Below are 23599 nucleotides of genomic sequence, written 5' to 3'. Positions count from 1 at the left end.
ATCCAACCAGTGAATAAACATTTTCCTTCAAATAAAACATTTATTAATAGCAGTTATGGAAACTGTAAGAAAATCTTGCATATAGAGCTTCCAAAATCTATATCTAGCCTTGTAAAAGAATTCTGTAAAAGTACTTGGAAATTAATTGAGACCACTTCACATATGACTGTCTTTCTACATGATCCTCACCTGTGGGTAGAAGAAAAAGTATACATACCACCATATGTGATTAACGTAGTGTATTTTGTTAGTGTAAGATATCCCTTTAAAATGAAATATCCATGCGAACTCAGGAATAACTTCAATAAGCAGCCTGAGGAACATTCCTTGATACGCGACAAAGGCAGATTCGGCTGAGGAAAAGGCGTGCCCAAGGCTGTCTCCTAGGCACATGTCAGTGGCTGAGAAGGCAAGAGGTAAAATACCCAGTGAGATGGAGTTCACAACACCAAGCTAAGATTCCCTATAGGGCTAGATTGACTAGGAACTAATTTTAGTCACCGTAGTCCCACATAAAAGCTGGCACAGAGGCAAGAGAGGTTTATGGATTTAATGTTGCTGGTACCAGACACTCTTTTGCTTGGACTACTATTAAACCCTGAACTATTTTATGCCTTGAATCCCATGCCTTTGGACCTTGCCTTGTAATATACCACTGGACTGTAAGACATGTTTCTGGCTCCTTTTTAGACTGAGTTTATTTGAACTTGGGCTCACTAAGGACCCTGATCCATGGACACTTGTAGGGTGGCTCTGTTAATGTTCTATAATAAATGAGTTTGCTGTTTCTTAACATATGTTTGGTTGCTGGTGTTTCGAGATAGCTGGGCCCGACGTGTGTGTATTGGTGGTGAGCTGGTGTAAGAGAAAGTGAGTGTGTATAGGAAGTGATCCAGAGTGAGAAAAGAGATGGGGGAATGAGTTGGCTGGGGGAGGCAGGAGAGAAAAAGAGTTTCCTTTCTACTGTATCTTCTGGAGGGCATTCCAGATCTTTGGGTTCCCCCTTCCTCTGGACAACAGACATGGTCCACATTGATCCTCTCCATGGGGAGGGACCACACTGTCCATCCAGACCAGTTCTGCCTGGTGTCCTCAAGTCCCATCCTATAGAGATGATCAAGAAAGATTCCATGATCATTGGTATTGAACTCTACTAAGTGTGCCAGGAGAAACCCTAACCATTTCCTGGTGTATGTCATCCACCATGATGACCAAGACAGTTTCTGTCCCAAACCCAATCTGGAAGCCAGACTGGAATGGATCTAAATAACCCAAAACTTCCTGGAGCTTCCTGGACAGAATAGCATCCACTCCATGACCATGTTCAGAAGTGGTAGATTTGAAATTAAGTGATTAGTCTTCATAACTAAGGGATCTAGACCTTTCTACTTCAAATGCTTTTACTACTGCCTCCTTCAGGACCACTGGACCTATTGCATCCCTTAACGAGGAATTGACCACTTCTGATATTCATGTTGTAAGTTTAGCCCTGCCAGACTTCACTAGCCAAAAAAGGCAAAGATCCAAAGAGCAAATGGTAGATCTCAGTCCTCCGCGCAGTTTGTCAACATCCTCTGGCTACACAATTTGAAAAGAATCTATAACAGGAGCAGACAGTGCCATGGCTATATCCATCTCCATTATGTCAAAACTAGCATCCAAGCTGAAATGAATAACAATGATTTTATCTGGAAAATATCATGCAGATTGATTAAAATTGGCCTTCAAAGGCTCCAACAGCTGACATTGGACCTGTACCAAGCAGGCTCCTGACCACCCAAACGAGCTCCATTGGCCAATATTATGCAGACACAATGCTGATCGAGAAATAAACTTTTATCTTTCATCACCAGCATCCCAACCACAGAGTAGGCTCTAAAATCAATCTGTGTTTGGTCATTTTTGCTTTGAGTCTCATGCTATCTGTGTTTTAGTCATCAACCTTGCTGTTTGATGGTGCTATATAAATAAATAATAATAATAATTTATTTATTTATTTTATTTCTTACCCTCCTCTCTATTTGGATCGAGGGGGGGGGAAACAACAATAAGTATAAAATACATAAAACTGAATTAAAAGCACATATACATTATTAAAACATCCTAAAAACATCCTAAAATTCCACTGGATAGGCCTGCCGGAATAGATCAGTCTTTATAGCTTTCTTAAATGCTAAAAAACTGTTAAGTTGACAGTCCTGTTAAGTTGACATCACTCTCAGCTCCTCAGAATACCAAGAAGCAAATATGACTAGATGGTAAAGTCACATTGTCTGCAAGTTCATACTAGTCCCAAGTTGTAGTGTGGAAGGAGAAGTCTGCAGGTCAACAGATATATGATGTTACAGGAAGGTTATTTTATTTATTTATTTTATTTTATTACATTTATATACTGCCCCACAGCCAAAGCTCTCTGGCTGGTTTACAACAATTAAAAAATAGTAAACATTAAAAGTATACAAAATTTAAAAACCATCTAAAACATAAAAAACAGTATAAAAACAACAGTATCCATTTAAAAACAACAATTCTGGGGTCCATTAAAAACAAACTTAACGTTGTTTAATGCTGTTAAAATACTGTTTAAAATGCCTGGGAGAAAAGTCTTGACCTGGCGCCGAAAAGATAACAATGTTGGCGCCAGGCAAGCCTCATTGGGAAGATCATTCCACAGTCGGGGGGCAACCACTGAAAAGGCCCTCTCCCTTGTTGCCATCCTCCGAGCTTCCCTCGGAGTAGGCACTTGGAGGAGGACCTTAGATGTTGAGCGCAGTGTACGGGTAGGTTCATGTCGGGAGAGGCGTTCCATCAGGTATTGTGGTCCCAAGCCATGTAGGGCTTTATAGGTTAAAACCAGCACCTTGAATTGGGCTCAGAAACGTATAAGCAGCCTATGCAAGCGGGCCAGAATTGGTGTTATATGCTCAAACCTCCCTGTTCCAGCTATCAATCCGGCCGCCGCATTTTGCACAAGCTGCAGCTTTTGGACTGTCTTCAAAGGTTGCCCCATGTAATCTAATTTGCATTGCAGTAATCTAATTTGGAAGTTACCAAAGTATGGACAACTGAAGCTAGGTTATCCCTGTCCAGATAGGGGCGTAGCTGGGCCACCAACCGGAGTTGGTAGAAAGCACTCCGTGCCACCGAGGCCACCTGAGCCTCAAGTGACAAAGATGGTTCTAGGAGAACCCCCAAGCTACGAACCTGCTTCTTCAGGGGGAGTGCAATCCCATCCAGAACCGGTTGAACGCCCCCCATCTGATCAGAGGAACCACCCACCAGCAGCATCTCAGTCTTGTCTGGATTGAGTTTCAGTTTATTAGCCCTCATCCAGTCCATTGTTGCAGCCAAGCACCGCTTCAGCACATCCACAGCCACACCTGATGAGGATGAAAAGGAGCAGTAGAGCTGCGTGTCGTCAGCGTACTGATGACAGCGCACTCCAAAGCTCCGGATGACTGCACCCAACGGTTTCATGTACATGTTAAACAGCATGGGGGGACAAGACCGATCCCTGCGGAACCCCATACGGGATAGTCCACGGGGCCGAGCAATGTCTCCCAAGCACCACCTTCTGGAGCCGACCTGCCAAGTAGGAGCGGAACCACTGCAATGCAGTGCCCCCCACTCCCAACTCAGCCAGACGTTCCAGAAGGATACCATGGTCAATGGTATCGAAAGCCGCTGAGAGATCAATCAACAGAGTCCCACTCCCCCTGTCTTTCTCCCGAAATAGGTCATCATACAGGGCGACCAAGGCTGTTTCCGTGCCAAAGCCAGGCCTAAAACCTGACTGAAATGGATCCAGATAATCAGTCTCATCCAAGAGTGTCTGGAGCTCGCCCACCACCACCCGCTCAAGGACCTTGCCCAGGAATAGAACATTTGATACCGGCCTGTAGTTACTAAGATTTTCCGGGTCCAAGGAAGTTTTCTTCAGGAGTGGTCTCACTACCGCCTCTTTCAGACGGTCTGGGACCACTCCCTCTCGTAGAGAAGCATTAATCACCTCCTTGGCCCAGCTGGCTGTTCCATCCCTACTAGCTTTTATTAGCCAAGAGGGGCAAGGATCCAGTACAGAGGTGGTTGCGCGGACTTGTCCAAGCACCTTGTCAACATTCTCGAGCTGTACCAACTGAAACTGATCCAAGGAAACAGGACAAGACTGTACTCTGGACACCTCACTAGATTCACCTGCTATAACACTGGAGTCTAAATCCTGGCCGATGCAAAGGATTTTGTTCTGGAAGTGCCTAGCAAATTCATTACAGCGGGCCTTGGATGGTTCTATCATGTCCTTGGGGCCAATGTGTAATAGCCCCCGGACAACTCTAAAAAGCTCCGCTGGGTGGCAAATTGAAGATTTAATAGTGGCAGCAAAGTGTTGGTTTTTTTGCTGCCCTCAGTGCCCCTGAGGGCAGCAAAAAATGATGTCCCTGGTTACGCTGAGATGAAGGGGGTGGGGAAATGGTTGATCTTCTAGTTTGGGAAATACAAAGTCCAGCTATTCTCAGAAGTGCTTTCCGTCCTGGTTGAAGCACATAGACTCCTTTTGCCTGTGGGCCACAGAGATAAATTAGGAAGTCTTTATATTAACAAAGCAAGAGATAATTTTAGATGCTGTTCTTCGTAATAAAAGACATTCACAGCCAAATTGGATGGCATTACCCAGCAGCTGGAGAGGATGAAGTCTCTCAGAATCCTCAGCTTCTGGTAGTATACAGTCCTTCTCCATTGTAGAGTCCTGTTGTAGAACGGCTACAAAATTGAAGCCTATGAAACTAGGAACAAAAAAGCACTGATAAAAGCTCTGTGTATCTAGACATGTGAGGCTAAACTATCAGATGGAGAAAAGCTAAACCTTAATTATAAACAAATAGAGAGTCCATCCTATGTGATTTTCAGGACATTGGTTAAGAATAGTATGCTTAGAGATGGATGAATCTGTTTTGGTTTCAACAACTTTCAAACTTTTTGATGCACAACTTTGTTTCGTCCCACTTCTGAATCAGTCTGCAAATATTTTGCTAAAAAGTCCACTCAAATTCATACACATTTTTGCTATATTTCCCTTAACATGTGCACTTTCTGTGCACAATTTCCCCTTATGTGTGCAATTTCTGTGCGGGATTTCCTCTAACGTGTGCAATTTCTGTTTGCAATTTCCCCTAATGTGTGCAATTTCTGTTTGTAATTTCTCCTAATGTGTGCAATTTCCCCTAACATACGCAGTTTGTTCACATTTTTGATAGAGAACTGCCCTGCAAAGTTCAAAGAAGTGCAAAAACTGTATGATGATCGTGTTCCAATTCACTTATTTGTTCAAAAACTGCAAATTAGGTTGGTTGGTTTAAAATGTGAAACAATTGAAATTGTCTCCCATCCATAACCATGCTACTATAACCATTTTGTTCTTCTTCGTGGTATCTGTGCATCACACACATGGGCTCTGCGCCTGCATGGAGCTTCTATTTAGGAATTTTCCGTAGCTGAGATTTTTGGTAGGAACACTCCCCACTATCCTGTTGTGCCTGCCTAGGAGGGTCCACCCCATCCCTCAGTTCTTAATAGGCCTGTTCAAACAACACACTAACCCTTTTCAGCAAAAGGTTAGTAAGCATCTTTAAACCATGGTTATGTAGCCACTATGGTTAGGAATGCTTCACATAACACATTAACCCATTTGGGGCCTGTTCAGACAGCACGTGGAGCCATGGTTAGGCCACTAACTCTTTTGCAGCAAATGGTTAGTGAGTGTGTTTAAACCGTGGTTATGTAGCCACCATGGTTAGGAATGGTTCACATGACACACAAAGCCATAATGTTTCACTCAAAATGCGTAACCACCATGGCTTTGCGTGTTGCCTGAACTGGGTCAATGATTCAGATGAAGTTGCATGTGTTGTTGTCATGAGAGATGTATGTTTGGTGTTTCCCCCTAAATGTGTGGGCATGTATGTTAAGAGAGCCAAGTGAAACAAGCAACTGTATTTTAATTTTTTATAAGATATATTGAAAAATCTGCATTTTTTCTTTTGCTATATTTGTCACTTATATTCTACCTTTGCTCTAAGGATCCCAAAGTGGTGTACATGGTGGTCTTCCTCCCCGTTTTATCCTCACAATCCTGTGTGGCAGGCTAGGATGACAGTCAGTGACTGGACCAAAGTCACCCAGTAAGCTTCATGTCCGAGTGGGCACTAAAACACGGGTCCTCTGAGTCTCAGTCCAACACTCAAACCATTACAGCACACTGTTTCTCAAATTCCTCTTTAATAAGATTGCTTCATAAAGTCATTATTGCATAAGTGACGTGAGGCCTGTTCAGTTTTGTTTGTTTTTAAGTAATACAATAACTCCACTGAACATTTGAGAAAAAATGAAATTTTATTCACGAGCTCATGACACATTTCTGTGTTTCAAGTTTAAATGCTAGCTTGATGCCACACCTGTATTCACAGAGGGGAGAAAAATGCAAAATACAATGCGATGCAAAATCTTCCTTAAAAATTGAGACATAAATGGGGCATCATTTTGCATTTCAGGTTGCAATCCCACATCAACCTGCACATTTTTAAAGGTTGTCGGGAGAGATGTAAAATCCAGTACAATACAATGTCTGACTTATTACAGTTTCTAAGTGGAGAAAAAATCAAAGCATATTCTAATGTGATGTATGCTTTGGAAACTGAGATACTAAAATGAAAATTGGTTAGCTTATTCATGAATTTCAGAACAAATTATTTCAGATTTTAAAAGTATCATTTGAATTTTAGTGATGTGAAAGCATTACAGTTGCAAAGGTTTTTGCACACTGATGTGAATATGATTATCTTAACAGAACGTTAGCACTATCTTTAAATAAAAACAGAGTGAAAATAGTTGGATTTCTGTACAGGGCATTGTGGCTGACAGCTCATATGAAATGAATGGGCAAAACTTAACATTCTGAGTCACTGACAATAATGGAAGGACTTGCCCTCTTGTGTAGCTTTTCATCTACAGAATTGTAGATGAAAAGCTAAAAGACTTTAGCTTTTCATCTACAATTCTATGCAGTCTTATGTAGTTATCATTGCTGAAAAGCTTCAGTGATACAGGATTGTGAATTATTGTCATTTTCTAGTGCTTTCTTTTGCCACTTGCAGATTTTTTAATCTTCCCATCTGAAAAGCTATGTGGATAAAATAATAAGCGCAATCATCGAAAATTCCTGTTCTAATTGTGGAATTTTCCATTGGGCTGCTATTAGTTTGCACTGGAAAGAAAATGTTTACTTTAGGCCAGGAGTTGGCAATTTGGTACCTTCCAGATGTTTTAAACTAAAACTCCCATCAGCACTAGTCAACATGCCCAATGGTCAGGGGTTATTAGGGTCGTCGTTCAAAACATGTGAAGTGCACCAGGTTGCTTATGCTTGTTTTAGATAAGTATGGAGATCTTGAGCTTACAAATGGAACTTGCAAGACACGTTGCAGTATGGAATGCTTCTCTTCAAGGTGCCAGCCAACCATGCCCTTCTCCAGAATATTCTGTTCCATTCTACCCCCTCCAATTTTTCCTTTTCCCTCCTCTTTCAAAAGTCAGCAAACATTCCATGATCTCTAAGAATGCCCAGTCCTTACGAAGCTGTTTTTTGGGTCCGCTCACTTTAGGGCTTTTGTTCTTGTAAAAAAAAAAAAGTTTACTTCTGCCAAATGTGAGATTCCCACAAGAATGCTAATGTTCATGGATGAACTTGTTCGTCTTCTCTTACTCATTCCCAGACACCTGAAGAATGAGTTCGCAGTTATGGTTGGCATTCTTTCTTTTTTTTAAAGAAGTCACTGGCAAAAAAGAATTTAATTGAGCTGCAGTGGTAGTGAATTTGGCATGTAGTGATTATATTGCCCAATACATTATTACATTATATATTTATTTACGTTTTGGCCCTGCTTACTAACCCTAAACATAGTTCTTGAAGCAACACTGATTTCGTTCCAAATCCCTCCAAGCCTAAGTTTATTTTACTACTTTAACAACATGAAATGCATAATCATTTCCCAATCTTGGGAAAGAACAACGTTGGAAATTGTAATCCAACAACTTCTGAGGTCCGGTTTGGAAGGGCTGACACTCAGTATATGAAATTGTACAATTTGGCGCATTTATGAAATTTACAGAGCAATTTTATTTATTTAAATTTGTGATGGGGGACACACCTTTTGGAGTAAAAACCATCCCAAGACTGTATACATAAAATAATCCTTTGTAAAGATGTATAATGTCTGGAAATTTTGAAGCTATGGAAAAACTGTTTTTCTTCCTAGATTTTTAAGGGGACAAAATGGAAATTGGCAGTGGGGGATGGAAAAATATGCAGCACTTACGTTATTACAAATCTATAACTGATTTGGTGGCCTTTTTTTCTTTGACTGCGTATCACTGTGAACCTCTTAAAATGGAAGTGGAAGTTTAACAATGAAAAATAATAAAACTATGTGTAGATAAGAATTGGCTATTTTGGAAATTTAAATCAATTAACTAAGTGGTGCCTTCCTTTCTAGGGGTCCATTCAGTGTTGTGCGGCGATGTATCAACAGAGAGACGGGGCAACAGTTTGCTGTAAAGATTGTCGATGTAGCAAAATTCACTTCAAGTCCAGGATTAAGTACAGAAGGTAAAAATGAGTGATTTTTATTGTTCAGTATGTGTTGTCCAGCCTCTAGTGTCCTCTTACTCTGTCAATTATGAATTTAATTCATGTGGCCGAACATTTTATTGGAATCTCTGCCAAGGAAATGCTCTTTCTCTATGTTTGAAAACTTTGTCTCACCTTCAGAAATTCCCTTAATTCAAAACTTTGGCTACGTTCGGACAACACAATAGTCAAAAGTGGGGTAATAATCCAGTCAACTGTTGTTTATCTAGGGGGTACTCCTCACACAACACGATAATAATTAACCATGGTGTGGATTAGGATCAGCGTTGAGTTAATTATTAGTCCCTGCTGAGTTGATCTCCCGCCTTTTCTTCACCTCTCATTGCTGCTGAAAATCTATCCTGCCAGCTGCACTAGAGCGGCAGCTGCTGCTTTGTCTACTCTTGCTGTGCAACTCTGTGGCTGACGAAATAACCAATGATGGCTGAGAAAATAACCAACAGTGCCCTCCACACAACACGATAGCCAATGGTGGTTCAAATAGCCAACTCTGCACAGCATTGGTTATTTGTGTTGATTATTTTGGTCAGATAACAGATCATTGGTTTAAAAACTCCCTCCACACAACATGATAACACACGGTGGGTCAAATAACCAACCGTCGACTACTTAAACCACCATTGGTTATTGTGTTGTCTGAACCCAGTCTGAGTCTCACCTTCGGAAATTCTTTTAATTTTAGTTTTAACCCTGACATTTAAACAAAAAGCAATTGAAATGATCAACGCCATTTGCCTGTTGGCTGTGTTAAATGACTGTTTATGTGTAAGACTTCAACAAGGAAATCAAAGGAACAATCTGTTTTTGCACAAACTGAAGAACAAGATACTTTAATATAAGATGATACTGTAATATCTCTCAGAAGAGTAGTGTTTGGGTACTTCTACATGAGGCTTTTATGACATCATCACTTGTGCCTCATTGATGGGAATGTACATGGGTTCCAGACATTATCACCTTTCTTTCATTCATAAACCTCTCACATTTTCCCACCACATTTCCAGCCTTTTTCCTTCTTGTAGAAAATCCATTGAGGAAAAAAAAAGATGGAACAACTGCACAATATGTTCTGGTTGGCAGCATAGGAGCCATCTGTTTGGAAGCACCTTTAACCTAAACGTGCAGTCAGACTCTTCAATAAAGTGTTAAGAATTTAGCGCTTCAGCTTTTCAAAGAAATCTCTTTGGAGTTATACATATAACTGTGAATTGGTTTGATCTAGGGATGGGTAAATCTTGCCTATTTCTGACCACTTATCTGTTACTTTCACACTTTTTACCCTTAATTCTATTCCATTTCTGCATTAATTGGCAATTTTTTAAAAAATCCCTCTCAATATAAATATATATAATGTGTATTTTCCTCTCAAAATATGTATTTAAATGGGTCTTCTCTCAAAATATGCATTCAAATTACAGATAAATTGTGTCACGAAATTTGAAGAAGTGTGAAATCCAATGGATAGCTAAGTTTCAGTTTACACATGAAAACCCAATTTAATTACAGTTGACAGAGATCCTTTTAATGGCCTCTGTAACGTATAAGATATAAGCCAGTTTACGTAAATGTTGACACGGTGAGTTTTTTTTAAACTGTTTTAATGTGCTTTAACTGACCTACTGAATAGATCAACTATTGCTCAGCATTATTGTCCATCCCTCTTTCTAGCCTTGAATTGTTTGGTTTTAAAGAACTTCGAAGTATAAGCTTTTATTTGTACTTAAGCCATAGGATCCGTGAATACTCATTTTTCCTTCCCTATAGTACATTTTGATATTTAAAATAATTTGATGTTTTATTACTCATTTTGAAGAACAAAGTTCTACCAATTATACTTGACTGGGTCCAATATGCAGGCCCTGCCCAACCAAAGTTGCCATCACTGCCCCCCCCCCTTGCTTCTTCTCCCCCTTCCTGCTCTCATGTGGCGGCAGCTCCTGGTTCCCCCCTCTTGCACCATGGTGGGAACCCGTGGCTCTCCGCTCCCTGCTCTCGTGGGGCAGTGGCTCCTCCTTCCTTCATTGGCTGGCTGGGAGATGCCACCAAACTAACACAAGAGGTCGTGTGAAATTTTGGCCAAGTCTCCCAGCCAGGAATCCTGTGGCTGGGGCAGAAGGTGAGAGCCACCAGTCAGTGGAAGGAGAAGTCGCTGGGTGGCCACAAGCTATTGGCCGGTTGGCCAAGCAAGTAGGCAGCTAGAGAGGGAAGCAGCGGCAAGAGAGGGAGAGTGGCTGGGCAAGCAGCAGTGGGCCCTTTGAGTGGGGAGGGTGAAACAATCTGCCGCTCTTCCCATCCTGCGCTGCCTGCTGTGCCCACTGCCTGCTGCTTAATTGTAGGGCTGGCCCTGCCAGTATGGGTTACTGAATGAAAACTTTAACTTAGCATATGGCACCAGTGAAGAATACAGATTCTATCCTAATAATTCTTAGAAAAGGGATTGAAAATAAAATTGCTAGTATCATCATCCCCTTACCTGTGATGCAGCCATATTTGCAATACTGAGTAGAGTTTCCAAAAAGGTTGTTCTACAAATGGAAAAGGTGCAGAAAGGGGCAACCAAAATTATCACGGGGTTCGAACACCTGCTATAAGACAAAAGAATAAATTATTTCAAGGCTTTTTAGTTTTGAAAAAAAAATGAGTGAGCAAGTGGGTGGATGTGCTAGGAGCTTATGAAATGTATGTATGGTGTGGAGAGTATGGATACAGAATTCTTTTCCCCTTTTCCATAATACAGAATTTGGGATTACCCAATGCAAATAATTGGAAGGAGATTAAACAAAGACAATAGGAAGTAAAGTACTACTTCACAAAACAGAATTTATGGAATGTTTATATTGCAACCCAACCTTTATATCCCCAAATTGTTTTAAAAACTATGTAATAGGAAAACATTTATGTAAAACTATCACTGATGAGCTTGTCTCAATCCAGGCAAAAAGTCCTAATTTCACATCTACACTGGCAGGGTTTGAGCTGCCAGAGAAGGGTTCTTGGGGTTGTGATGGATACTTGATTAAAATGTCAGCCCAGTGTGCTGCTATGAAAAGGCAAATTACATGTTGGGGATCATTAGGAAAGGAATCAAAAATAAAACTGCCAATATCATAATGCCTTTATACAAATCTGTGGTGTTCCCACGCTTGGAATACTGGCTACTGCTCTGACTTCTACACTTCAGAAAGGATATTGGAAAGCTGGAGAAGGTATAGAAAATAGCAATCAAAATGATCAGGTGTTGGAGCAATCTCCCTTTGAAGAAATCTTACAATGCTTAGGACTACTTATGTTAGAATAAAGGTGAGAATGGGGGACATGATAGACATGTATAAAAATTATACATCATGTGGGGAAAATGTATTTTCTTTCTGTACAGTTTCTTAATGATTTTTTTGTGAGTAGCAAGACCTATTGTCTAAATAGATACTTATGATACAAAGGAAGAAAATAATTTGATGAGAAAAAGTTGGCCTGGTTTACCTCAGCTCAATACCAAGTTTGAAATTTATTTCCAACTGACCTTCAGTGAAAATATCTTGAGTTGGCAAAAGTAGTACTACGAATTGCATCTTTATCATTTTAGTTTAAACTTTTCTACAGAGGGTGAAATTAACTTGTTAAAAATGTAACACAAAAATTGGATTATAAATTGCAAACCAATGCCTGCTTTATTTACATAACATACTAGTGCCAGCCACACAAGTTACCAGTATCTCCTAGATTTCTCTCCATCTAGTTTCATTAATCTTTTACAGTGCAGATCCTTCTCTTTTTTTCACATCATCATCAGTTCTTACATACATATACATATACAGTTAAAGTTTTAGGTCAGGTTATTGGGGGACATCTTTTTTACCTCAGTCTTTGCTAAGTTATTTTATTTATTTATTACATTTCTATGCGGGGTGCTATTTGCTAAATTACCCGCCTGGACGCAGCTTGTCATGTCATCTGAACCTGGATAGCATGGCTTGTTTGAGAGGGAAATAATTCTCAAATAACCCATGGTTTGTTGTAAGGTTAAGCTTGTTTAACCCACAGTGGCTTGTTTGATCATGTGAACAGGCCTGGTGACTGGGAGCCATAGACCTGTATTAATTGTACACAAATTGAGGGTATTCCTCATAATTTTTTTTACTTTCTTCCCCCCTGAACAGCAGACTTTTGAAAGTCTTTTCAGTTGCAAAATGGTACTGCCTGGAGTTCCCTCTAGATACATGTTTTGTGGTTCTTTGGACCCTGTTTAGAAAAACATAAAACAAGTTCTGATGTAATTTATATTGGATCACCAGTGAAAATGATAAATTACGTATTATTAACTAAAATGCACACTGAATATTCCATGTGCAAATAGCAGGAAAGTTTATATTAAAGTAGAGTATCATTGCTGTTAGGAAATTCCCATTACTTAACCTTTGATATTATCCAAAACTTTGTTAACAGATTGTATTTGACAAAATACAATCTCTAGATTACCCTTTTGTTTGCTCCCCAAATTAAAATAGCAGTGTATATCAAAAACTTTTTCAACGTTCTGCTTTGCAATTTTTTTTTTTAGTTCTAATCCATGCATCTCATAAATACTGCTTCCTCATGCACATGGTTGTTTTCTTTAGAGATTCTCTAAGAAGGTGACCCTGTAGAGTCCTCAGGCTATTTAAATGTTCCTGATTTTAAAAACCTTTTGAGAAAAACGTTACTGGTGGTGTTTCCCTTAAAATACTGTAGTTGGGTTGTCACTGGAGAATTGCTTGGGGGAAAATGCTTATTTCATTTTTTAAAAAATTGCCTATTCTATTCAGTTGGATTTTATTTTCTATGTTTATTAGATAATAGTTTATTTTCCTCAGTTTCTCTTTGTTTTCTTCCCTAATAATACTGAATATCTGTGAAACATTAGTAGTTAATGTCCTTGGGTGCAATACAGTTAAACAGTTTTAAGTTGCATTCTATTCCAATAGGGGAGAAACTCATGTTATCAGTGGGATCTAATATGGTCATCTTTGCCCAGATTGTGCCTCTTATTTTTATTGTGCCTTTGTAAAATACTTCTTTTCTGACTTTTCCAGACAAAATACTGACTTTTGAAAGAATCTATGTCTTCAAGTTGAAATTTCTAGCTATTTTAGTGTCCAGCTTTCCTTCTGAAAGGCTTTGATTAGCTCTGAATAAAAATAAACTGCTCAGTAATTTGGCCTTTTGTTATTAGTAAGGTGTGGTGAGTCAGATGTTATATTTGTACAAGTCACTTTGTAGAAGAGTGTCTAATTATGTGAAGTCTTCTACTGTTCTTTCACTTGTGTCTTCCTCTTTAAATTTTAGTAATTGCCTGAAAAAAGCTACATTTTAACACCATCAAGTTCTATACATTAATTGTCCCAAAACATAATCGTGTGTTTTGCATACTATGGCACATCATACTTAAAATATTTTAAATTGCCCACTAACTTTATGTGAATAGTATCAGCTGACACTAATAGTATCTTAATCCTCCATCTTTTCAGACCTAGGCTCTGGATAACCCCAAAGGATAGATCTTTATTTCTTCCAAACAGAAGTTCATTGTTAATGTCAAAAATAGTTTGACAAAAGGTACTAAATCTCAATTAATTTTCTTAATCCAGGAACATTAGTAACAATTTTAGTATAAATGAGTTCCTGTCTTCAAACTTTAAGTGGCTGGTGTCATGCCTGACCTAGACCTGGGCCAGGATGACTCTACAAAGTAAAGGCCCTGATATTGTAGAGTCGAAAGACTCTGTGTGAGCCCCTGACTCTAGTGATACTCCAGGTACCACTGGCAGCTATGAAAAAGCTACACCAGACTGTTCAGCATTGGTGGTCCCCGAGGAACCCCCAGAAAGAGGTTCCTGAGGGCTGTATGTCATTGGTGGAATCAGAGGAGGAGGTCGAGCATCCACCCAGTGGTGCCAGAAGGTGGAGGCACAGCCCACCACTTGGACGTGAAGTGCATTCCTCAAGACTTCCATCAGCCAAGCTTTTCAAGAGCAAGGGAGACTCTGAAGCCAGGACCAGTGATGTCGGTTTTCCAGAACACTTTGAACTGGAACGTTTTCCAATATAAATTTGCATCTGGAAATTTTCCATTTGCATCAGAAAGTCATTAAATAGGGATCTAATTTAGCATATTTATCTTACTTGCATTTAATAAACAGCAAAGCTGAGAAAGTACTCAATTTTTATTTTTCATCCCAATACACTGCAAGTATTTGACCAGAAATATTAACAACGATACTGAAAACCATTAACACTAATTCAGCTTCCCCCAACCTAGTGCCATCTAGATACGTTGTTGTTGTTGTTGTTATTATTATTATTATTATTATTATTATTTATATAGCACCATCAATGTACATGGTGCTGTACAGAGTAAAACAGTAAATAGCAAGACCCTGCTGCATAGGCTTACATTCTAATAAAATCATAATAAAACAATAAGGAGGGGAAGAGAATGCAAACAGGCACTGGGTAGGGTAAACAGGCACAGGGTAGGGTAAAACTAACAGTATAAAGTCCGCACAACATCAAGTTTTAAAAGCTTTAGGAAAAAGAAAAGTTTTTAGCTGAGCTTTAAAAGCTGCGGTTGAACTTGTAGTTCTCAGATGTTCTGGAAGAGCATTCCAGGCATAAGGGGCAGCAGAAGAAAATGGACGAAGCCGAGCAAGGGAAGTAGAGACCCTTGGGCAGGCGAGAAACATGGCATCAGAGGAGCGAAGAGCACGAGCGGGGCAGTAGTGTGAGATGAGAGAGGAGAGATAGGAAGGAGCTAGACAGTGAAAAGCTTTGTAGGTCAACAGGAGAAGTTTATATTGGATTCTGAAGTGAATTGGAAGCCAATGAAGAGATTTCAGCAGTGGAGTAACATGGTCAGAGCGGCGAGCCAAGAAGATGATCTTAGCAGCAGAGTGGTGAACAGAAACCAACGGACTGATGTGAGAAGAAGGAAGGCCAGTGAGAAGAAGGTTGCAGTAGTCCAACCGAGAAATAACCAATGCATGAACAAGAGTCTTGGCAGAAGAGACAGACAAAAATGATCGAATCCTGGCAATATTATACAGGAAAAAATGACAGGATTTAGCTACTGCCTCAATATGAGGAATAAAGGAGAGCGAGGAATCAAATATAAAGCCAAGACTACGAGCTTCCTTGACCGGAGTAAGCGTAACATCATTGACAGTAAGAGAGAATGAGAGATGAGGAGAAGGTTTAGGAGGAAAAACAAGCAATTCAGTCTTTGCCATATTAAGTCCAAATATGTTGGACTGCAATTCCCAGTATCCTGAAGTCAGCATGGCTGCTGGCGATGTGGGAGTCATAGTCTACTTGTTCTGGAGGGCACTAGGTTGGGGAAGGCTACACTAATTAATTTTAGCAACCCCAAAATCTGTATATGACAATGTTGACAACCATTCATATTTTCTAGTAGAGTTCAATTCGCTGCCACTAAATTTGTTGGAGATCTTTAATTTCCCTATCACTATTTATTAATGCCATTTCACTCTGAGACGTATATGTATTTCAGTGACATATATGTATTCTCTCACATTCTTGTTAGGGAGAATCACCTGAAAAACTTTAATTGCAACTTTGAAACTACTAAGTTTGCCCAATGTTGTGTTTGAAATGGGTGCCTATTCAGTGTTACCAATGAATTTATGAAATGGAAAACTTTCTGCGGAGAAATGAAGTGCTATTAAAAAAAATCACAACATCGCTGGCCAGCACTAACAACCTCCAGATGTACCTGGGTGTGGCTGGGAGACTTGACTATATAAGCTTTCAGTTGAGGTCTGCTGGTTGCTGGAACAGCAACTTTTTCATCTCTCAGTACCTTGCAACCTTGTTTTCTTGACCTTGCTTCTTGTTTGAACCAATCTCTCCTGCTCCTAACCCCATGACTCCTGATAAGACCCTGTTCCTTGGATTGGACTTGATTTAAACTGCTTGCCTATGTTTGACTTCACCTCTGCCTCTGCCCCTGCTTTTGGATGGCCTTTCTTCTTATTTATTCATTTCATTTATATCCCACCCTTTTTCCTCCAAGGAACCCAAGGTGGCTTACATAATCCTCCTCCTCTCCATTTTATCCTCACAAGAACAACCCTGTGACGTAGGTTGGGCTGAGAGTATGTGACTGGCCCAAAGTAACCCGGTGGGTTTCCATGGCCTAGTGGGGACTAAAACTCAGATCTCCCAACTCCCAGTCCAACACGTTAGCCACTAAACCCTGCTAGCTCTTGACCTGTAATCCCATGCTTCTGATCTCCTTGCCTTCTGATGATGTTACTGGTGGGCTTTAGAATAATAAAATTAAATTAGCAATGTCTAACAAGTCTCATTCATTTCATTTGCTCTTATGTACATTGTTAGTTTCTAGTGCTGCCAGAGACAAATGCTTTAAAATAGTTCTTTCCAGCTTTCTTTCTGGAAACTAATTTATGATTGTGAATGTGTATGTTTCTTTTTCTCTTTTTCGAGGATATTCATGCTAAATATGTGCATGTGGTTGTGTTTAGATTTAGATGTGTACAACTAGGCTGGCAAAAGCGGACATCCCTAATGTCGCTTCCCCATGACAGCCTCTTCAGCCCCCTGAAAATGCTATACAGAGGGTTGGGGGACCCTGTGGAATGGGGTGAGCTGTGGTGCACAGAGGGAGCAGAGACACACACACACCCCAAATTAGGTGGGAGTACCTTTTGTTAGCAGAGCCCGTCAATCCATGAATGGCTCTACTAGGCATTAGCACTTTGCAGAGCAAGAAGCCTACATAAAAATTTTTTTAAAAAAAAATTATACTTTTCTGAACCACTTCTCTACCAGCTGAAATAAAGTTCAAATACATTAATACAGGCCAGAGCAACTTGTGAAACACCAAGCTTTTAATTGGGACAAAGCAAGGACCGCCGCTTCCTCCTCCATGTCGATCAGACTCTCTTTGTTAGCAGAGGCATTTGGTTGGCTATTGTTGGAAAGACTCCTTGACATGTCCGATCTTGGTCTTCTCCAGCAAGGTGATTCTTGTGTTTCTATTTTCACTTAGAGTTGGAATGTGTACACTGAAGAGCAAGTCAAAGTAATAATGTTACCTTGAACTAGACCTGATTGAAAAATGTCATACAGCTCATCTGAAATATGTCTTTAGAAAGCATTTTGTACAAGGTAGATGCAGAACTATTCATTCAATCCAGAACCCCCTTTCCCCTTTTCTTCTCCTTTCCCTTTAGTGGTTTCCTGGTAAACAATAGTCTCTCTTGACAGTCTCTCCAGGGTTGACAGATCTTCTTGAGTTTCTGATGATCACATCCTCTATTTTGAATCAGTTACCACTACCTGTATGAAGGAGTTCAGTTCTAGTTCAAGGTCCAGGCACCTGAATGACTTTAGTTTCACTGGGGGTGAGGGTGGAATTTCTATAAATTGGTCCTTGGATTCTAGTTTAATTCAACTCCCTGTAGAAGATAGATTTCTCCACTATTTATTTATTTTATTTATTTATTACATTTTTATACCGCCCAATAGCCAAAGCTCTCTGCATTGGTAAAGTGGTGTGTTGATATCAAAGGTGAAAGCATTTTAGTGTTGAACAGGATCACTGATTATTGAGAATATTTTACAAAACGTTCTGAGATGCTCTGTTTAAGAGAAGAACAAGCCAATTTACCTCATCAGGGAAGTAAAAGCTAGCAGTAATGGAACAGCTCTCTTAGCCAGGGAAGTGATTAATGCTTCTTTGCGAAAGGGAGTGGTCCTGGGCCATCTGAAAGAGGTAGTAGTGACCCCACTCCTGAAGAAATCTTCCCTGGACCCAGAAAATCTTAATAAAATCTTTTTTAAACTGACCCCAGAATAGTTGTTTTATTGTTGTATTTATGCTTTTGATGGTCTTAAATTTTTGTATACTTGTTTGTAATGTTCACTGTTTTTAACTTTTGAAAACCACCCAGATTGCTTTGGCTACGGAGTGGTATATAAATGTAAGAAATAAATAAATAACTATAGGCCAGTGGCAAATGTTCCATTCAAGGGCAAGGTCTTTGACTGGGTGGTTGCAAGCCAGCTCCAGACACTCTTGGATGAGACCGATTATCTGGATCCATTTCAGTCGGGTTTCAGTCCTGGCTTTGGTACGGAAACAGCCTTGGTCACCCTGTATGATGATCTATGTCAAGAGAAAGACAGGGGGAGTGTGACTCTGTTGATTCTCCCCATGGTATCCTTCTGGGGTGACTGTCTGAGTTGGGAATGGGAGGTACTACTTTGCAGTGGTTCCGCTCCTACTTGGCAGGTCAGCTTCAGAAGGTGGTGCTTGGGGCGCATTGCTTGGCCCCGTGGATTCTCCAGTATGGGGTTCCGCAGGGGTGCTGTTCAGCATCTTACATGAAACCATTGAGTGTGATCATCCGGAGTTTTGGAGTGGATTGTCATCAGTATGCTGATGACAAGCAACTCTATTTCTCCTTTTCATCTTCATCAGGTGAGGCTGTGAATGTGCTGAACTGGTGCCTGGCTGTGCCGATGGATTGGATGAGGGCTAATAAACTGAAACTCAATCCAGGCAAGATTGAGATAATGTTAGTGGGTGGTTCTGTTGACCGGATGGAGGGTGTTCAACCTGTTCTGGATGGGGTTGCACTCCCCCTGAAGGAGCAAGTCCATAGCTTGGGGGTTCTCCTAGAACATCCTCTGTCACTTGAGGCTCAGTGGCCTCAGTAGCACAGAGTGCCTTCTACCAACTTCAGTTGGTGACCCAGCTACGCCCCTATCTGGACAGGGATAATCTGGCTTCAGTTGTCTATGCTCTAGTACCTCCAAGTTAGATTACTGCAATGCACTCTATGTGGGGCTGCCTTTGAAGATGGTTCCAAAGCTGCAGCTTGTGCAAAATGCTGTGGCCAGATTGATAACAGGGACCAGAAGATTTGAACATATAAGACCGACTCTGGCCCACTTGCATTGGCTGTCTGTACATTTCCAAGCCTGATTCAAGGTGCTGGTTCTAACCTATAAAGCCTTACATAGCTCGGGATCACAATACATAATGGAACACCTTTCCCAACACGAACCTACCCGTACACTACTTTCAACATCTAAGGTCCTTCTTCAGGTGCCTACTCCGAGAGAAGCTGGGAGGATGGCAACAAGTCAGAGGGCCTTCTCAGTGGTCCCCCCTCAATTATGGAATGATCTCCCCAACAAGGCCTGCCTAGCGCCAACTTTGCCATCTTTTCAGCACCAGGTTAAAACTTTTCTCTTTTCCCAGGCATTAGGAATATATGATGAGCTTCATCAATTCTGGATCTGTTTTTATAGTTGTTTATAAAGTTGTTTATAATTGTTTTTAGATAAATGTTTCTGTGTATGTTGTACATTTTTATGGTTTTAAATGTTGTATATTGTTTTTAATTGTTTTAATCTTACGTAAACCACCCAGAGAGCTTCGACTATGGGGTGGTATAGAAATATAAATAATAATAATAATAATAATAATGGCATTGTTGTCTGGATAACCTCTGACACCTGTTTTCAAGCTGGTACATCATCCACTATGTGCCTTGCTTCTTGTGATGGGCCATGTTATTAGTTGGGACAAATAAAAAAATCCTAACCATCAAACTGTGGTTCAGAGGTTTATTTTACTTTACAAAATAGTTTTAGTTTTTAACAGACCACATTAGGCCTTTTTAAGGGGAGATTTGGTCTGTTATCATTGACTACCTTTCCAGCAGAAAAGATGCCAACTTTGAGAGAAATCAGGAGATTGCCATTTTATATGTTCTGTGGGCCAAATATACCTTTAAAGGTAACTGTCATACCATTCATTAGTTGGCACTTCATATCATACCCAACCATGTAGCTAATTTTTGGCCAGATGTCTCACATAACCATGTATCTGAAATGCTTACATTCAGAATCAAGTAAAGTATCACTTCCCACTTCCCCATGTTCTTTGGGGAGAGATTTCCTTAAAACAGGAGCATAAATAATGTGAGGGATGAACCTTACTAGTCTTTTTGAAACAGATCATCTCGCAATCTACTAATCTTTCATTCTTATCTCTTCTCCGAAAGTGAGCCTTTCCTTCAAACCAGTGCCTTTTCTTGTTCACACAGCACTCAGTGGTTGAATGTGGATTGTTTTGAACCATGGGTTGTTTGTTGAACTGTGGGTTAGTGTATTATCTGAATGCAGCATGTTTTCCTCAGGATGGGTTATCATGTCTGAACACAGCCAAGGTGGGTTGTTCACAATGCAGTGTGGCTTGGTGAACATCCCAACCCCCACCCTTAGCCCAACAACAAACTGTGGGTTCTCAAGGTGGCTTGTTAGAGAAAATAAGCCAAATTGCCTAGTTAACAAGCCACCCTAGTTGCATTCAGACAATACAGTTCAACAACAACAACAAAATGTCGAAACAACTCACAAAATGGGTTAGCATGTTGTATGAACATCCCCTACATGTTTCTTGAAGAAAGGGAAAGACTTTGCATTTTAAGTTCCTCAAATTTGTGGTGCTTCTCTCTAAACGTGTACATTGTTTAAGCTAAACACGTGTACAGTTTTCAAGGAGATTGTCTTTATTTTTTTGAGCAATAGTGATATTTTAACTAGAAATTACAGTTTTCCATGTCCCCTCTTGTATACAAGAGAGGAATTAACTGTCTTCCATCAATCTGTATAACTTAGTTCTTTATTTGGGGCAATTTATAGGTGTGTGCCTTTGTTCTTGCAGTGGTGTTCTTCACATGCTGAGAGATCAGCTGTGTGAAAATATTTCCCTTTGCTTCTGCCCATTAATTTAAACCACTTATTGCCACTCATAAAATATGGAGCTGTGAAATATTATTTCTGATGCTGATGCTTCTGTAGTTGGTGAGATCAACTCAGGCATTGGTTCTGAATATAGGCCATGCAATAAATTATTGTTCATGCGCTTACCGTGCTCATTCAGAAGCAGAGTAACTAGCATTTGGAAACCATTTGCTCTTAGAAACAGTTCTTTTTATAACTAGCTCTTGATTTGAGATAATGATTTCAGGTTGATAGCATTAATCAGAGCAATTAATTCATTAGGTTCAAATTGAGAAGTGAGGGTTTTAAAATCTGCCTCTCACTGGAAGTTTTCTGGAATTATGTTTAATGTCAAGGCACAGTATCAAGCAAAGCTTTACCTGTACTATGAATAAAAAATATTTGACTTACAAAATATGATTACTACAAGGTAAACATTTTTATTGTTCTTTTGCTGAAATCTATCTGGATTTCACTTAGAATTTTGTTAATCAATCTGGTTCCTGTGCTGGTATCAGAGCTGGGGTAAAGCCTTGGTGAAGGTGTAATCCCAAAGGCAAACCATTGGTTTTAAATAAGAAAACCATCTGTATGTCAAGGCAGCTGACCATCACAAACCATGGTATGATATTGGTGTACAAGAAAACACTACAACTCAAATGTTTGTGTTGTACAGTTTGTGGAAGCATGCTTTTAATAGGTTTGGGAGACTTTGCCTGCTGTGGGGTATGGAGAAGGAGATGAATTACTATATTTTACAATAACAGTCATGCTCATGAAGTGATCAGAGATGCTGTTATACACAGGGCTGGCTTTATGGGTGGATGAACTGGGCGCTCAGCAAGGACTGAGAGGGGCGCTGACCTGAGCGTGATGATTCAATGTTTGCTGAGTGTACTCTCTTCACTGAGTTTGGTCCAACAAAAGCATGAAGTGTCTTCCACTTTTTTCAGCATTCTTCGTTGTTTGTGTGTTAACTAAAGATAAACTTTTATCAGTTAACTTTTTCAGTTTCTAGTTTAATGTCATTTGTTCAACTCCTGCCATCACAGCCAAAGGAAACACCTACCCCCACTGGCAGTGAAGTATTTTTCTTCTGGGTAGCTGCAAGAATCGAGATAGTAAGGATAGAGACATGGAAGTCTTCAGGGAGCCGTTTGTACAGTGCTGGTTGACCAAAGTGTGGAATCTTGCCCTGATGGAGAAGCATACAAAACAGCTTCATGTGCAAAGGTCTATGCAATTTGGTACCCATTTATAGACTATGCTCTGTACAATGCAGCAGATTTAAGGCTACCTGTGTTGAATGGGAACCTTTGCCGGAGGGGGGGGGGGGAGTCACTTCAGATGAGCTGGTCCTGTCCCAAATTTCCCCCAGATTTCTAAAATACTTGTGTGTTGTATGGCAATGAGTCTTTTGTACATGTTGACTTTGGAAATATCATTTCCAAACATCTCTCATGGTGGAACATTGTACTAGAGTTTTTGGTTATGATATTTTGACATGTTGAACAACTTTAAGGGAAAAAACAAATAAATAAAAGGATTGCAAAGAGCTCCAAAAGGATTTGCCCAAACTGAAAGAATGGAAATTAAAAAGGGAAATGTGGTTCATGTAAGCAAGTCTAAAGTGATGCATGTTGGTGCAAACATATATATTCTGCTGGGATCCAAGTTGGTGGTGACTGACCCAGAAAGACTTGTTGACGCTGTAGTGGGCAGCTCAATGAAGATCTCAAACCCATAGTGTGGCTTCTCTGAAAAAGGCAAATTCCATGTTGGGCATAATTAGAAAAGTAATCTAAAATAAAATGGCTAGTGTCATACTATCATTATACAAGTGTATTGTGCAACCACAGTTGGAATATTGTGTACAGTTCTGTTCACCACATCTTAAAAAAGGATATTGTAGAGTTGGAAAAAGTGCAGAAAGGGCAGCCAAAATAATCAAGCTGCATTTTTCTCCCTCTGTCATAATACTAGAATCTGGGATCATCCCATGTTTGATAGTAGATTTAGGACATTTAAAAGGAAGTAGTTCTTCACCCAACACAACATAGTTAAACTGAAATTCACTATCAAAAG

At 40.0% G+C, this 23599-nt stretch overlaps 1 protein-coding gene across 9 annotated transcripts in view; it reads left to right on the top strand.

The window, feature by feature from the left end:
* CASK (calcium/calmodulin dependent serine protein kinase) overlaps nucleotides 1-23599 on the top strand; it is a 171894-nt gene that overhangs the window by 38866 nt on the left and 109429 nt on the right. For all 9 annotated transcript variants that reach the window (XM_063126548.1, XM_063126546.1, XM_063126543.1 and 6 more), the window contains exon 2: nucleotides 8547-8659. In XM_063126548.1, coding sequence (XP_062982618.1) covers nucleotides 8547-8659 — 113 coding nt within the window. The remainder of the gene's footprint in view (nucleotides 1-8546; nucleotides 8660-23599) is intronic.

Source organism: Elgaria multicarinata, chromosome 5 (genome assembly GCF_023053635.1).
Source record: "Elgaria multicarinata webbii isolate HBS135686 ecotype San Diego chromosome 5, rElgMul1.1.pri, whole genome shotgun sequence".
Lineage (NCBI taxonomy): Eukaryota > Metazoa > Chordata > Lepidosauria > Squamata > Anguidae > Elgaria > Elgaria multicarinata.
Note: the sequence above shows the minus strand (reverse complement) of the source record. Positions and strands in the feature narration are given on the sequence as shown.